The 13,949-nt window shown below is 39.3% G+C and overlaps 1 protein-coding gene across 1 annotated transcript in view; it reads left to right on the forward strand.

Moving 5' to 3' along the window:
- The window catches only part of LOC106522444 (potassium channel subfamily K member 3), a 58,368-nt gene extending 45,448 nt beyond the window's left edge, over positions 1 to 12,920 (forward strand). The window contains exon 2 of the mRNA XM_014015446.1: positions 10,192 to 12,920. Coding sequence (XP_013870900.1) covers positions 10,192 to 11,114 — 923 coding nt within the window. The 3' untranslated portion in view covers positions 11,115 to 12,920. The remainder of the gene's footprint in view (positions 1 to 10,191) is intronic.
- Positions 12,921 to 13,949: the final 1,029 nt, after the last annotated feature.

Here is a 13,949-nt window from a genome sequence, read left to right on the forward strand (position 1 = left end):
GTGAAACAGGAAGTGACACCAAAAGGAAACTATTTAAGCAGGAAACCTCCCTGGCTTTTGTTCATTGAAACAATATTATTTGAACTTTGACTCTTCCTCATCTCTCTGACGAAGACTCAAAATAATCTAAAGAAACATCAGATTTTTCTCTACAATCTGCATTTTTTTGTCACTGTAGTAAAGCTCTGTTCACATGCAGACGTTCCCCTTTGGCATCACTTCCTGTTACTTCACGTGAAAATATCTCAACAACTGTTCATCTTACAGGTGTGAATTGTTTTTACAACATGTTATCAACCTTATCTTTACTAAAATGCATTCATATTTATTATAAAAATTTGATGTCACAGGTGCTTTAAACCTCAAAACCAATTGGATCGAGCTCAATGAAAGACTGAATTTTGGATAGAAAGTTGCTCAGAACAATTGGATTTGTAAATTATGGAAACAAACGTTGACAAAGCCCATCCATCGCAATGTTTCCTTCATTATGATTCATTTTGCTCATGTTCACATTTGCGTTGAGACTATTCTCACCAGAAAAACATCCATTCAAACACCAAACAGTGTGACTGGGTTCTGAATCAAAGGCTATTTGTGGTCATGTTATTAATGATTGCTCCACTCAAAAGGACTCGTGCTTTTTTTTTACCTTTGTGAATAAATCATGTTCTAAATGCATCGAAAAATTACAAAATAGATTTACACCACTGTGTTGCTTTCTGTTGTCCACACTAGGTAGAACGGAGTTGACAAAATTGTACAAAGTTTTTTTTTCCTGCGCTCTGCTTTTAAATGTAGTATTGTTTTCCTAGAGTTCTCTGCTTTCACACACTTGAACATTACGCAGCAGCTGTCAATGAGGCTGTGTGGGTCAAAAGCCAAACAGTGCAGGGCTGGGAGGGCTGGGAGGCCCGGGCTGTGTTTGAGTGGCTTTATAAACAATCACAGGGTTGTCCAGAGTTTGAGGTGTCTGAAGCAGAAATGATGGGGGGAGATCTGTGGGGTTCGAGTGTAAAAAAAAAAAAAGAGGGTACGATGTGATTCGTGGGAAATGTTTCATCCCAGCTTTGAATCTGGAAGCAGAGCGGACAGGAGTTACAGTTTGTTGGGCCGTTATCTTCGCCCATCAGATGAAAGCGAGCGGTGACGCCGCCGAGCGCTGCTTGTACGAATCAGAGGACACCATCAGTGTTTTCTTAAAGGCTCAACCAGAACGTTCCCTGACGTTCCTGTGTTTTAGTGATGGCGTAAACGCAGATAAGGGTGACGTCGCAGAGGGATTCCTCCCCAGGCCACCTGGATGCTGAAGAACCAGGGCGGCCATATAAGGTTGAACACTTTGGCTTTGCAAAACGGACTTTGTTTATGGAGTGGTGAACAGTTAGGTCCTCTCAGTGAAGCTGTAAATAACCGTCTTAGTAGAATTTACCTCCAACAAACAAGGTGCAATGTTCATAGCTAAAGATTTTGAGAATGATATAAATTTTAAGTGTGACAAAGTTTGCTGCGTCAGCTTGTATGATGGCAACGTGATTAGATGACTCAGCCATAAAAAAGCTTAACAGCCCCACTTAAAGTGCCTTAAAGTGAACATATCCTGCTTTCAAATCATTCTTTTTCACATTTAAATCCTTCAGTTGGGGTCAGGGGTGGACTGGGGCAAAAAAAGTGGCCCGGGAATTTAGTACCTGACTGGCCCATTCAAGGTCCGGGCTGGCAGAAACAATAAACATCATCTCAGGGCACTGTACAAAATCTAAGGCTGTAATGTTGAGGAATTAATAAAGTTATTAAGTTAGCAGAGCAGCAGTTAGCTCACAGGGAATGACCCTCAGAGTTCCATATGGTCATTTTTAACTCATTTTGATTTTACACCCCAAAAATAACTTTATTATAATCTAATGTTGTATCATTTTCTTTTTCCAGCACATAAGTGTGCAAAGTTATTTGTGAAACCCACAAACATTTGTGATTTTTATCTTTTAGAATGCCAATATATGATGTAAATTTCAAAAACTTATGTTAAAACATTTTAAGCAACAGTTTTATAAAATTATCAGTTACTGAGCAGTTTGGACCTAGTCCACACATAGCTTTATTTATTTAACAGCTAAATGCATTGTTTTGAAAGTTAGCAAACTAGAAAAACAAATGCAGCCACCTACATGACTACCATCCTCCTCCCACTCACGTTGTTCTCCAGGTGTAGGTTCCAGTGAGGATGAGGATGATGATGATGAACCAGCAGAAAATTAATGTCAGTTTCTGACACTTGGCTGAATTTGCTTGTAGCTGATTTTTCTTTTCTCTCTGTTTTTGTTCTCCTCCTTTAGGTTCATTCTCCATTTTTGCTTTTCTTATTTTTCTTATTTGTTTCCTTCTTCTTACTTCTTCAGCTAACTTTTCTTCTTCTTCTGTCTTTGTTGGTGGTTGGTAAACAATGAATCAGTGCATTATTGCCATCTATTGGTATTGAGCACAACTACACACCTTTTTAAAAATTTATTTTTTATTTTTTCCTCGCCGTCTGCACTGGCCCAGCAATGCACCGGCCCAGTGGGAAAAGTCCCGGTACTCCCAATGGCCAGTCCGCCTCTGGTTGGGGTCTGTATAAAGGGGAACTGCAATGCTTTAGTCTGAATTCCTCCTCACTGTAATTCCACAAGCCCCACCCCTTTTCTAAGATGTGTCTCAGATCAACTCATTTTGAGGCTGTCTCTTTAAATCCAAACTGACCCAGTCAGAGGAGAATGAATACCACCTAATTGTAGTTGATAAGTTCAGATTTACCAGTTTACCAGAGATCTTTGCAGCACCAGGAGACTAATTTCCAACTTTCTGAATTCCTAGAGACCCCAAGTACACAACMAAATGCATTTAATGACTAAAAAARTKKATTTTTCATGATRCATTACCTTTAAAAAGATCTGCTGATTTCATCATCAGAGAAAATATATGGATTTAAAATGTCAGGATTTTTTTCTACTACCCTATAGAAAGTTCGACATTAATTATGCATAATTTGTTTATTGTCTGGCAACACTGGAGACAGAGAAACTGCCCGCAGCTGGTCGATGTGGAGGTTGTAGTTTCTAGGAAATCTGCTTCTTTTGAATAGAACATTAATCTGAGCAATGTTAAAACTTCACAGAAAAGTTATTATTCAGTCCAAACAAACCTTGTTTTGTCACGATGAGAGAGACTTTTTTACAAACTTAAAAATGTTTTGTTTGTTTAGAATGAGTCTTCCTMTGCAGAAACCTTTTGTTATGTTTTMGACAAAAYACGTAATCTCCAATCTGCTATTTATAATTTGTGACAATGTAACAAATTACTGGAGGATTTAAATAATAAATAACAGCAATGAATGCGTCACCTCCTAGAAAACTCGCAGTGCTTGATGAATGGCTCCTTGTCGTCTTTGGTGAGAACAAATTGTTCCTCATAATCAATGGAAATTTAATTGAGTGACAGAGAGCCGAGGCCCTCAGAGCAGCATTATGCCGTTCTTTGATGTATTTTCAAAGCCTGTTTTTACACCAGTCTAATTAATCAGCTCGACAGAGGCTTCACATGCTGCATTTATTGTTGGTGCTGTGATTTAGAGGCAAAAACCCAGAGGAGGAAAGTTCATTCTCTAAACTCTTCATTCAAAAATGACAACAGCTAGGACCAATTTTTCATTTGAGCAGATTTAAAAGATATCAGGCATTTGATTAAAAATAAAAAAAATCAGATTGAGAGTTAATCACCGCATTCTGCGCAACTATAAAACAAAGATGGGAAGATTATAAACTGTGAAATTAATAGGAGGAGAAAATATCTTTCATGCCTGAGTTGAAGTCGTGAAATTAAATTTCTCGAAAGCAGAATTTTGGCAGCATGTCATAAAAAATGTTCTTCCCTTTAAAAGGATTTTGTAGATAACAACACGCACACATCATGATTAGCTGCAAATGCTGGTTTTGTAAGTTATTTTACGGTAATATGCTGCACCTGTTAAGTGTTAAAAAATGTCACTAATACATTGTCATTATTTAGCTCACTTTAAGTGTAAAATCCTTTTCCACTAATATTTTATTATGATGTCCTTATGTTATATTATGTTCACTCTTCTTACATTTTGGTAATATTAAATGTTAAACCCCAAATCTAAATGTGTAAATCTAAATGTGAAAGTTAAATCTTAAACATTGAGGCTACTGTAAATGTTGAAGTTTGCCTTTAAGTATTTTGGATTGCACAGCTTTTGTTATGATGTCATCATCCTGCAAAAAACGCAACCGCTAACGCTGCTAATGCTGCTAATGCTGCTAATGCTTCCCTACAAGGCATCAAACTTGCAGTAGCGGCCGGTATCCGAGCTGCACTTCAAACTTCCACAGGTACAATCATATTGTTTTCAAAGAACACACGTTTATTTTAAATCTTACCTTCCATCTTCAGCAGCGTTAGCAGTGTTAGCAGCGTTAGTAGCATTAGCAGTGTTAGCAGCGTTAGTAGCATTAGCAGTGTTAGCAGAATTAGTAGCGTTTGCTTTTGTTGCAGGATGATGAGGTTGCAACAAAAGTTAAGTTTTAAAGTTAAAGTTAAAGTCACGGGTGAATACGTTTATTCTCGCGATAAGTCATTACAAACATGGCGACAGTGGATGTAAACACATAGCTTGTTGCTACCACGACACTAGCGCTCATCATCAGAGGAGAATTCGGTGTCTTTTATCGAGGCTTTCGAGTGACAAACCCCTTATACTTGGAAGCGGCAACGTATGCTGTGTTTTTGGGAAAATGTAGTCGTGAGTTTAATACTTTCTTTTACTACTTCGGTGGTTTCATTACTACTTTTACTTCCTGTTTTCTTCTTCTTAGTCTTTTTCACCAGTAGAAACAGCCGGTTCTTGATCACGTGACTCGTGTGATGTGAAAAAAGTGTTTCTATTGCAGTTTTGCGAAATACACTAATTTCGATATGGCCGAAAAACCAACTCTTCCTAGCGCAAAAACATATAGTCAAAAAACAAATTTTTTTCCCGAAATTGACGTGTTTCCATTGAGCAAATTTATTTTCGAAATTCTAATTTGCGCATTTTAGTGCTCAATGGAAATGCAGCTAGTGTCTAGCCTATAACATTCACGATTTAGAAACATGAGCAAAATGTACGAACAGCGAGTTAAAAAACAATAAAAAGTAGGATTTTACACTGAGAAAGTGAGCTAAATAATAAACTTGTGTTAGTGACATTTTCATTCATTTTTATTTTACACTTGGCACTCCATATTGACAAATTATCTCTTTTAGAAGTTCTTTAAAATGTCAGGATTAATGTTTTTTTCTTATTTTTGTGTGTTTTTGGATTATGTTTATTTCTGATTTTTTGAGGTTTATTTTTCCTTCCTCCTCTGCGATGCTAGCCTGGCCCTTGCCTTCTTACGCAGTTCCTCTCAATTCTAGTTTACCTTCACTGCTCCGTCTCTCATAGACAAGGATTTCTTCAGGAGAATTTTCGTCCGGGCCAATCAGAGAACAGAAGGCGGAGTTTGAACGACGTCGATTTTCTGTGCAGTGTCTGCTAGTTAGTTTAGCATACAGCAGTGGAGGAAGTGAATGAAGCCAGTCTGTGTTAAGGCTTCAAATTAAAATAAATGTGTCTGACAAAGCAGCAGCTCTCATTTACAGTCGTCTCGTTCGGCTCGGTACTTCTCTCCTCTCAGTAGGGTTGTTTACAGCGCACACATTTTCCGGTTAGCTTCTTAGCTTAGCCTCCTTCACAGTGGAGCTGCCACACGTCACGGCCAACCGATCCAATCATTTTAAACTTCAGAGGCCACGCCTCCAGCAAGAATCGCTTCTCTATAGCCGAGAGTCCAGACCCTTGTGTGAAGCAAAGTAAAGGACGAGGGTCTGGTTTTTACCAGGCTACTGCGATGCCCACTCTCACCTGTTTCTAGCCTGTATTCATTTCCACAGAACCCCACTTCAGAAGAGCTGAACTGTTTCTTTAACTGGAGCCTTTCTTGTCAAAGCTCCAGCTTTTTTTCCTCCCAGTGATGGTGATTCATGTGGAGCGAAGTGGCACTCGTGGCTCCTGCAGAGCCAAGTCATGGAGCGGTCTGGTCTCGTCTGTAACATGTGTGAGACTCTGAGTTTATCATGTAGGAGCTTTTTACTCCCTCACACCAGGCGARGACGGCTCGCTTGCCTTGTCGCCTCGAGCTCCAGTGCCTGCCGCATGACGAGCCTCTCTGTCACTGCGGTCGTCCCCACGTCTTGATAAACTGCTTCCTGCTGCAAACGCCTCGTGACAGGCCTGCAGCTTTGACCCGGTGCTCACCTGAACAAACCCGACCGCGCTCACTCTTTTACAGTCGTGTGAACGTATGAGTGTTGTATAAAGTACCTCAAAGTGATACTTGAGTAAAAGTACAAGTATCTTATCATAAAAACACTGATAAAAGTTAAAGTCTTCTCTAAAATATTACTTGAGTAAAAGTCTTAAAAGTATCTGATATTTTTTGTACTTAAGTATMAAAAGTAAATTTCTGACACAAAATCTACTTAAGTATTAAAAGTAAAAGTACTGAGTAAAAGTGAGCAGTTAGATTTTACAAAATGACATTTATTGGGAGGTGACTTCTCCAAAAACTATATTTTCTAACAGCGTGCAGCTGTGATGGGTTGTGTACAAGATAATAGTGTGTCAGAATGGTATATATTTATACTTCTCATCCAAACACAATTAAATTCACTCTATAGGAGACACAGTTTATCAGGAGAGGATTTTTATAAGTAACAACTCAGAATAAAACAGGAGTAACGACTTTCTACTTCTTACCTTTTTAAAAAATGTAGTGAGTAGAAAGTACAGATAAATGTGTAAAAATGTAGTGAGTAAAAGTAAAAAGTACGCTGAAAAATAATTACTCAAGTAAAGTACAGATAACCAAAGTTTCTACTTAAGTACAGTAACAAAGTATTTGTACTTAGTTACTTTACAACTCTGGAACATATCCAAAAGCAGACAAAGCCTTCCTCTTAAAGTTAAAAGAAGTTTGTTGTTCAGTAAAGTTAACTTTTTCCATTCTACTTCTCTGCAGCTCAAATGTTTGATTTGAAGAAAATACAGGTTTTAGCATAATAGCATTTTTATGCATTGCTGGAAGGAAGAGGAATAAATGAATTGAAATGCAAAAAAAATGTTTCAAATGAAGGCGCTATTGAAAATTCTTTTCAAAAAGTTTTGATTCTTAATATAAATTCATAAAAAAGAACAAATTGATATTCACGGCCCTGTGACACAGCGTGACGGCACAGACTTATGCATTTCAAATTAGCTGTGTTTGCTGGAGAAAAGCCGCATCGGTTTGTTTTAATAAAACTGCTGAAGGTGCTGGTCTGCCGAGGTAAATCCAGACTGCGTGGTGGATGTGTGTGAGGAAAGTAAGGGCGATGATTTATCTCGACTTGTAAAGACCGGGGCACCAGATCTGTTTTACTGATCAACACTTATTTTTGTTTTTCACCCTTTAGCTGAAGCTGAAGGAAGTTTATCCAAACATTTGAAGCAAACAAATTGGAAACTGTTTCTTTTAAAATTTTATCATAAAAGTAATTGAATTGATAAAAAATTTAAATAAAATATATTATTTTGAATAGTGGTTAAGTAATTATTAAACATTCATGCAACAAAAAGTAATCAAATTAGTTTTTTAACTAAAGCAAAATAAGATTTTGAGCAGGAATTAGTTTGATTTTTACTCAAAAATCTTTAGATCAAATTGAACTGTTAGTTAAAATGTTTCTTTAGAATTTGGTGATAATTTATTTAATTAATTTGACTGAATGAGTGGTTTTTAGCACTGCAAGAAAGGAAATGGTTTTATCACTACTGCACCATTAGATAGGGGTGGGAATCTTTTAAGATTTCGTGATTCAATTTGATTTGATTCGTTTTTGATTTTTGTGGCTGATTCAAAACAGATTTTTCATTCAAAGCAGATAATGTGAGCATGCACATTGGTCATGTTTCAAAACTGCTTTATCCTCATTTTGCAAACCTTGCTCGCAGAGTTGGGACCAAGTCATTGTTTTACAAGTCTCTAGTAAGTCTCRAGTCTTTAACCTTATGTCCCGAGTCAAGTCTCAAGTCAAGACAGGCAACTGTCAAGTCCTAAGTCTGAAACTTGAAATTTAAAGTCCTTTTGAGTCTTTTGTAAAACAATTTTGCTTGAAAAGTACTTGAAATGTTTAGAGTGCTTAAAAGTGCTTTTTAAAAAATTTATATGTATCTCAAATAGTGATGAAACCTGCAGCTGAACTTACGTTTTTAAAAAATCTTTTTAAAACTGCATCCTTTATATTGAACAGTTCAAATAAACACAGCTGCAGAAATAGTCTTCCTTTAAACTAACTGTCCATTTTTAAAGTCTACTTAATTTAATTTGCTGCTGCAGCTCACGCACACAGAGTGTGAAAAAAGGACAGAAGATATTGTGTTTTAAAGTGAGATTTTTTGGGTAAAATATCGAGTCTTTTCAAGGAAACAGGGTCAAGTCTAATTCAAGTCCCAAGTCTTAGAACATTTTTTCAAGGCACTATTGAAACGTGACGTCGGGACGTCCCACGTAGTTAGAAAATATACGGTGACAGCCACTGGATTTATTTATTTATTTGTTTATTTATTTTTATGGACTGAATTGTTGTAAATGAGAATCACATTTCTGATGTGAATCAACTTTTTAGCGTGTCTCTAATTATAGTATTAAAGCATAATGCTTTGAGGTTTGTGGTTATAATTTGAWACAACGTGGAAAAGTGAATACTTGGCGGACCAGATTTATCAGTGTGCATTGCCAATGCACACTATTGTGATTCGTTTCCCATCCAAGTCATCTCAACTTTGCCATGCTTCTCCTCCTGCATAYTTTGTCCTAGAGCTGCCATTGTAATTTATATCTGTAAAGCTCCTGTGCCAAATGATGGCTATGCATTTTGGTGCCTGTAAAACTTATAGTTTATGAAATATTGATGTTTAATGAATTATAATGGCAGTCAATGGAGCCTTGTATTGGTCCAATACTGCCCCATGCTGTACTCAACTTGGTACTGCACCATAGTTTAATATTTCAACTCAGTAGTTCAGTGTTTACAGTACTAATATGATTATATTTTGATGTTTTACTATAATATTGTCTTAATACAGCTCGATTGTTGTAATATTGTGCATTTTTGTGTCAATAATTGTATTGGCAATGTGGCGTCTTTCTGCACACATTCAAACATACCCCTGCCACCATCTTCTGCCACARCTCCAATGGTCTGACTGGACTTTYATGTGGGAGATCAGGGTTCAAAWCCCAGCTAATGCAACTTAAACAAAAAAATTATCTCTTCAAACTTCATATTGTCACACAATTACCTTAATTACAAACACCTGCTGACGTGACAGGCACAAGCTGGTATAGAAAACACATTTGTACTTGGCCACAGTTCATTCTGCAAGTCCACTGCTGCAGGCAAAGCCATGCTGCAATAACATGCTGCATGGCAATGCACACTTGTTTTTACATCGTAAAAACCCATGTCTAGTTTGTTTTGATTTTTTCTGAGAGCAGACAACACTGAAAGTTAYCAGTGTATCAGACATCCTTGGACTAATGAGAGCTAAATGAGAGATTTTCTCTTGATTAGGATTTTTCTCTTATCTGAGCTGTTTGGAGAACACTAAAAGCACACTCTCTGTGGGACGACATCATTTGTAAAATCAAAGTACAACAAGACAAAACGACTTTTTTCCCTCCTCAGTCGAACAAGTAAGGATGGATTTTTGCATCGTACCCTTTGGTGTCCTGTTTATTTGATTTGGAAAAATGKTGAGTCCTAATTAGGTGCAAATGCACTCATTAGTCGAAGCCACTCTGCAGAGACCAATGAGTGTCCATGAATTATTCAAAACCTCTCCTCCACACGGGGCATCGGCGCTCGGCTCTTCCTGCCGCCGTGCATTCTCATCTCCAATTGCATTCTGCCACTGTGAAATGAAGAGTCTATCAGACGATACACTCAGAGAATACAAATCACTTTTATCTTTCAAGTTCAGCTTGGACTAGCTCTCCTCAGATCTGTCATCTGCAGGGTCARTTTGACCTGCTCGGCCCACTAACACCGCCTCTCTCTCCTGTTTCTCTGCAGGGTACGGCCACGCAGCCCCCAGCACCGATGGAGGGAAGGTCTTCTGCATGCTCTACGCCCTGTTGGGCATCCCGCTCACCTTGGTCATGTTCCAAAGCGTGGGCGAGCGCATCAACACCTTCGTCAGGTTCCTGCTCCACCGCTTGAAGAGGTGCCTTGGGATGAGGCGCACCGAGGTCTCCATGGCCAACATGGTGACCATCGGTTTTATCTCCTGCATGAGCACGCTGTGTGTGGGGGCCATGGCCTTCTCCCACTTCGAGAAGTGGAGCTTCTTTCATGCGTTCTACTACTGCTTCATCACGCTCACCACCATCGGCTTCGGGGACTACGTGGCTCTGCAGAAAGACCAGGCCCTGCAGACCAAGCCCGAGTACGTGGCCTTCAGTTTTATTTACATCCTGACGGGCCTGGCTGTGATCGGCGCCTTCCTCAACTTAGCCGTGCTGCGCTTCATGACCATGAACGCCGAGGACGAGAAGAGGGACGCCGAGCAGCGGGCGCTCCTCGCCCACAACGGACAGGCGGGCGGGCACGTCAACTGCTCCGCGGACCCGGCGTCCCCGTCCTTCACGCCGCCAGGCTGCGGCGGGGGGAGTGCGGTGGGCGGGAGCGGCGGCGGTGGCGCGGCGAGCCGCGGCCTGCGCAACGTTTACGCCGAGGTGCTCCACTTCCAGTCCGTGTGCTCGTGTCTGTGGTATAAAAGCAGGGAGAAGCTGCAGTACTCCATCCCCATGATCATCCCCCGGGACCTCTCCACCTCGGACTCCTACATGGAGCAGGGAGAGGCCTTCTCCAACCCCCTCCACTCCAACGGCTGCATGTGCAGCTTGCAGCACCACTCGGGCATCAGCTCCGTGTCCACCGGCCTGCACAGCATCAACACCTACAGGAGACTCAATAAGCGCAGAAGCTCCATCTGAAAACACCATGAAAACAACGTTTTGTGAAGCGGTGCCGAATTAACCGTGGACATCAAAGGAGTTATTTTACGGTCCTGAGGAGGTTCACTGTTGCTTGTTTGGACCCGAAGAGCCTGCTGCTGCAGACGCCAGACTTTTGACTGCAAAACACAAACCACTCAGCACCAACATGGTTCCCGACACCTGTGAGAAACAATGCTAACGGTTGTTACCGGAGGATTTGTTGCACGTGCAACTCTGCAATAACCTCATTCTGATCTCAGCATCAGACAGGCGTGAAGTTAGAAAAAACACTGTGAGGCATGTTTGGAAGACTGGTTGGAGTGTTTTAACTTTACAGTTCTGATAGCAGATTGTTTCAAGTGGGGCTTGGTAGAAAGGGTACGAACAGTAAATATCTTACCTGTTTTAGAAAGCTCTTTGGAMAAACTTAGTTTGGATAATCGATACTGACTAAACTGACACAGTAATCGTTGTTAAATGAGCCAAACGGGACTGCGGCCATCTTGAAACACCTACAGTAAAAAAAAAAATAGTGGTTCATTCAAACACTACTACACTGCCTGAAAGTAAATAAAATATTACTAAAAAGCATTAAATTTAAAAAACAAAGTTTTGAGATTAAAGTTGATTGACGACAGCAGCAAACCATTTTCCTTTTGGTAATTATAAATGAGCCGTTAATCTTTATTTCTTCAAACTGGGGTCGTTCAAAAATCCATCTACAACAGGTAAGATAATAAGTCTTCATCACCTCACTTCAAATGATCTGACCCGTTTCTTCAAGAAATGTTTAATTCATAAACTCAGACCCAAATTTTCCTAAAAGACTTTCCAAGATAAATTTTTGCTTGCCTGTTAAAATAGAAGGTGTACATTTACAGTATATATTTGAATAATTTATATTTATCTGTTRTTGATGGAAAGTCTATTTTTTCAGTGAAATTAAATAAAAAAGAAACAATGTAGCGTCTTTTCTTGTGTGTCTGTATTTACAGTACAGGTCCAAGCCAAACTTTCTGATTTTTGTTAAAGTTTGTCTYTTTTATTTTGGGGGAAAAGTGCAAAAGTAAAAAAAAAAAAACAGCAGAGAATAAAAGTTGGTTTAAATTTCTTGTACAGGAGACACATTTCTGAGGATTGAATCCGATGCAGTTGTGTCTTTAAGGCCTCTTCGCCACCCTTTTCAGACCTCAGTTCAAACGTCTATGAAATTATTTGTCAGAGTTGGATGTTTTACATGAAYCTGTTTTATGTACATATTGCTCAACGTGTTTTATTTATGGCTTGACTTTAATCTGGGAGTTGAAACCACAGCATGTAAGCTTGATGTGTGTTGTAGAACGGCCTATCMTACTCACTGCTGCACCTTAGAGGACTCTTGTTGCTTTCAGACACTGGGACTCAGTGCATGATGGGATACGATTCACTGTTTAGTTACAGCCTTGTGTTAGAAGTCAGAAGACTTGAAAACTCTGTTGTTGAGCGGCGTCAGTGATGACAAGAGTCAGATTTTGCACATCTTGCACTTAAAGGGGGGTCTTTGCTCCGGCCCCGTCAGAACACACTTGATTCAGCCAACTGAGGTCTTTATACAGTGTTTTGTTTTTTCTCTAAATGAGCTTTTATTTTATTTAATTGTATTTTTGTAGTTTCTTTGTGTCCTTTCAGTCCTGTTTTTGTTTTTAATGTTGAGAGAAGCCTGCTAACATCATTTCTCGTGACTGATCAGAACATTTGTATGTCATCATGCATTTATATGACTTTTCTTTGACTATAATAAATATTATTTAATGTCAAAAGTCATTTCATGCTGTGCGACTTTATTTTAAATGATTGTTTTTTAAGTGTGGATCAGAGCATTTTTTCCCCTTTTGTGTTCCTTCACAAAAGTTTTATGTTTTATATTAACTGTATGAGGCTTTTATTTTGAAATACCGGTTGCCAAAATAGGATGGGTCAACATAGTTGGGGAAATTGACGGCTGCAGATTTCAAATATCTCATATTAAATATAATCCGTGCGTGGCTGTGATATATTCAGACTGAAGCTGTATTAAAGCAGTAACTTAACAGTAATAAAGGATTTTCATCCATCTATTATCTTAACCCACTTCTTCCTTTCAGGATCACAGACTGCCGGGCCAAAAAAATATAAAAAAGGTCCTACATTTTAATATTTAGCTGGACAACCTTTAGCTTTGATTGCAGCACACATTCTCTGTGGCGTTGTTCAGATAAGYTTCAATGTCAGCAGATTTATTTCCATCCAGTGTTGCATTCATTTTTCACCAACATCTTGCATTGATGATGGTAGAGTCTGACCTTCTCCAGCACATCCCAGAGACTCTCAGTGGACTCTGTGGACTCAATCCATGTGTGAAAATGATGTCTCATGCTTCCTGAACCATTCTTTCACAATAAGAGCCCCATGAATTCTGGCATKGYCATCTTGGAATATGGCCGTGCCATCAGGGAAGAAACAATCCATTGATGGAACAACCTGGTCACTCAGTATACTCAGGTCAGCTGACCTCATTCTTTGAGCTGAACCTAGACCTGACCACCTGCAGAGACCCCACATCATAGACCTGACCACCTGTAGACCTCACATCATAGACCTGACCACCTGCAGAGACCCCACATCATAGACCTGAGTTAAATCCAGGTGGATATGTTTTATTTGACCAGGCAGTGAAATTTACTTTTCATCTCAAAGTCCTGCTCCCTACAGTTGGCACAAAAGACTCATATAACTTATTCTTTAACCAGCAGACTTACAACAATTAGATTATAAATTGAGACTGCAGATATTTATAAACTGATGAAAACAGAC

The sequence above is a fragment of the Austrofundulus limnaeus genome, unplaced genomic scaffold (genome assembly GCF_001266775.1).
Source record: "Austrofundulus limnaeus strain Quisiro unplaced genomic scaffold, Austrofundulus_limnaeus-1.0 Scaffold129, whole genome shotgun sequence".
Classification (NCBI taxonomy): Eukaryota; Metazoa; Chordata; class Actinopteri; order Cyprinodontiformes; family Rivulidae; genus Austrofundulus; species Austrofundulus limnaeus.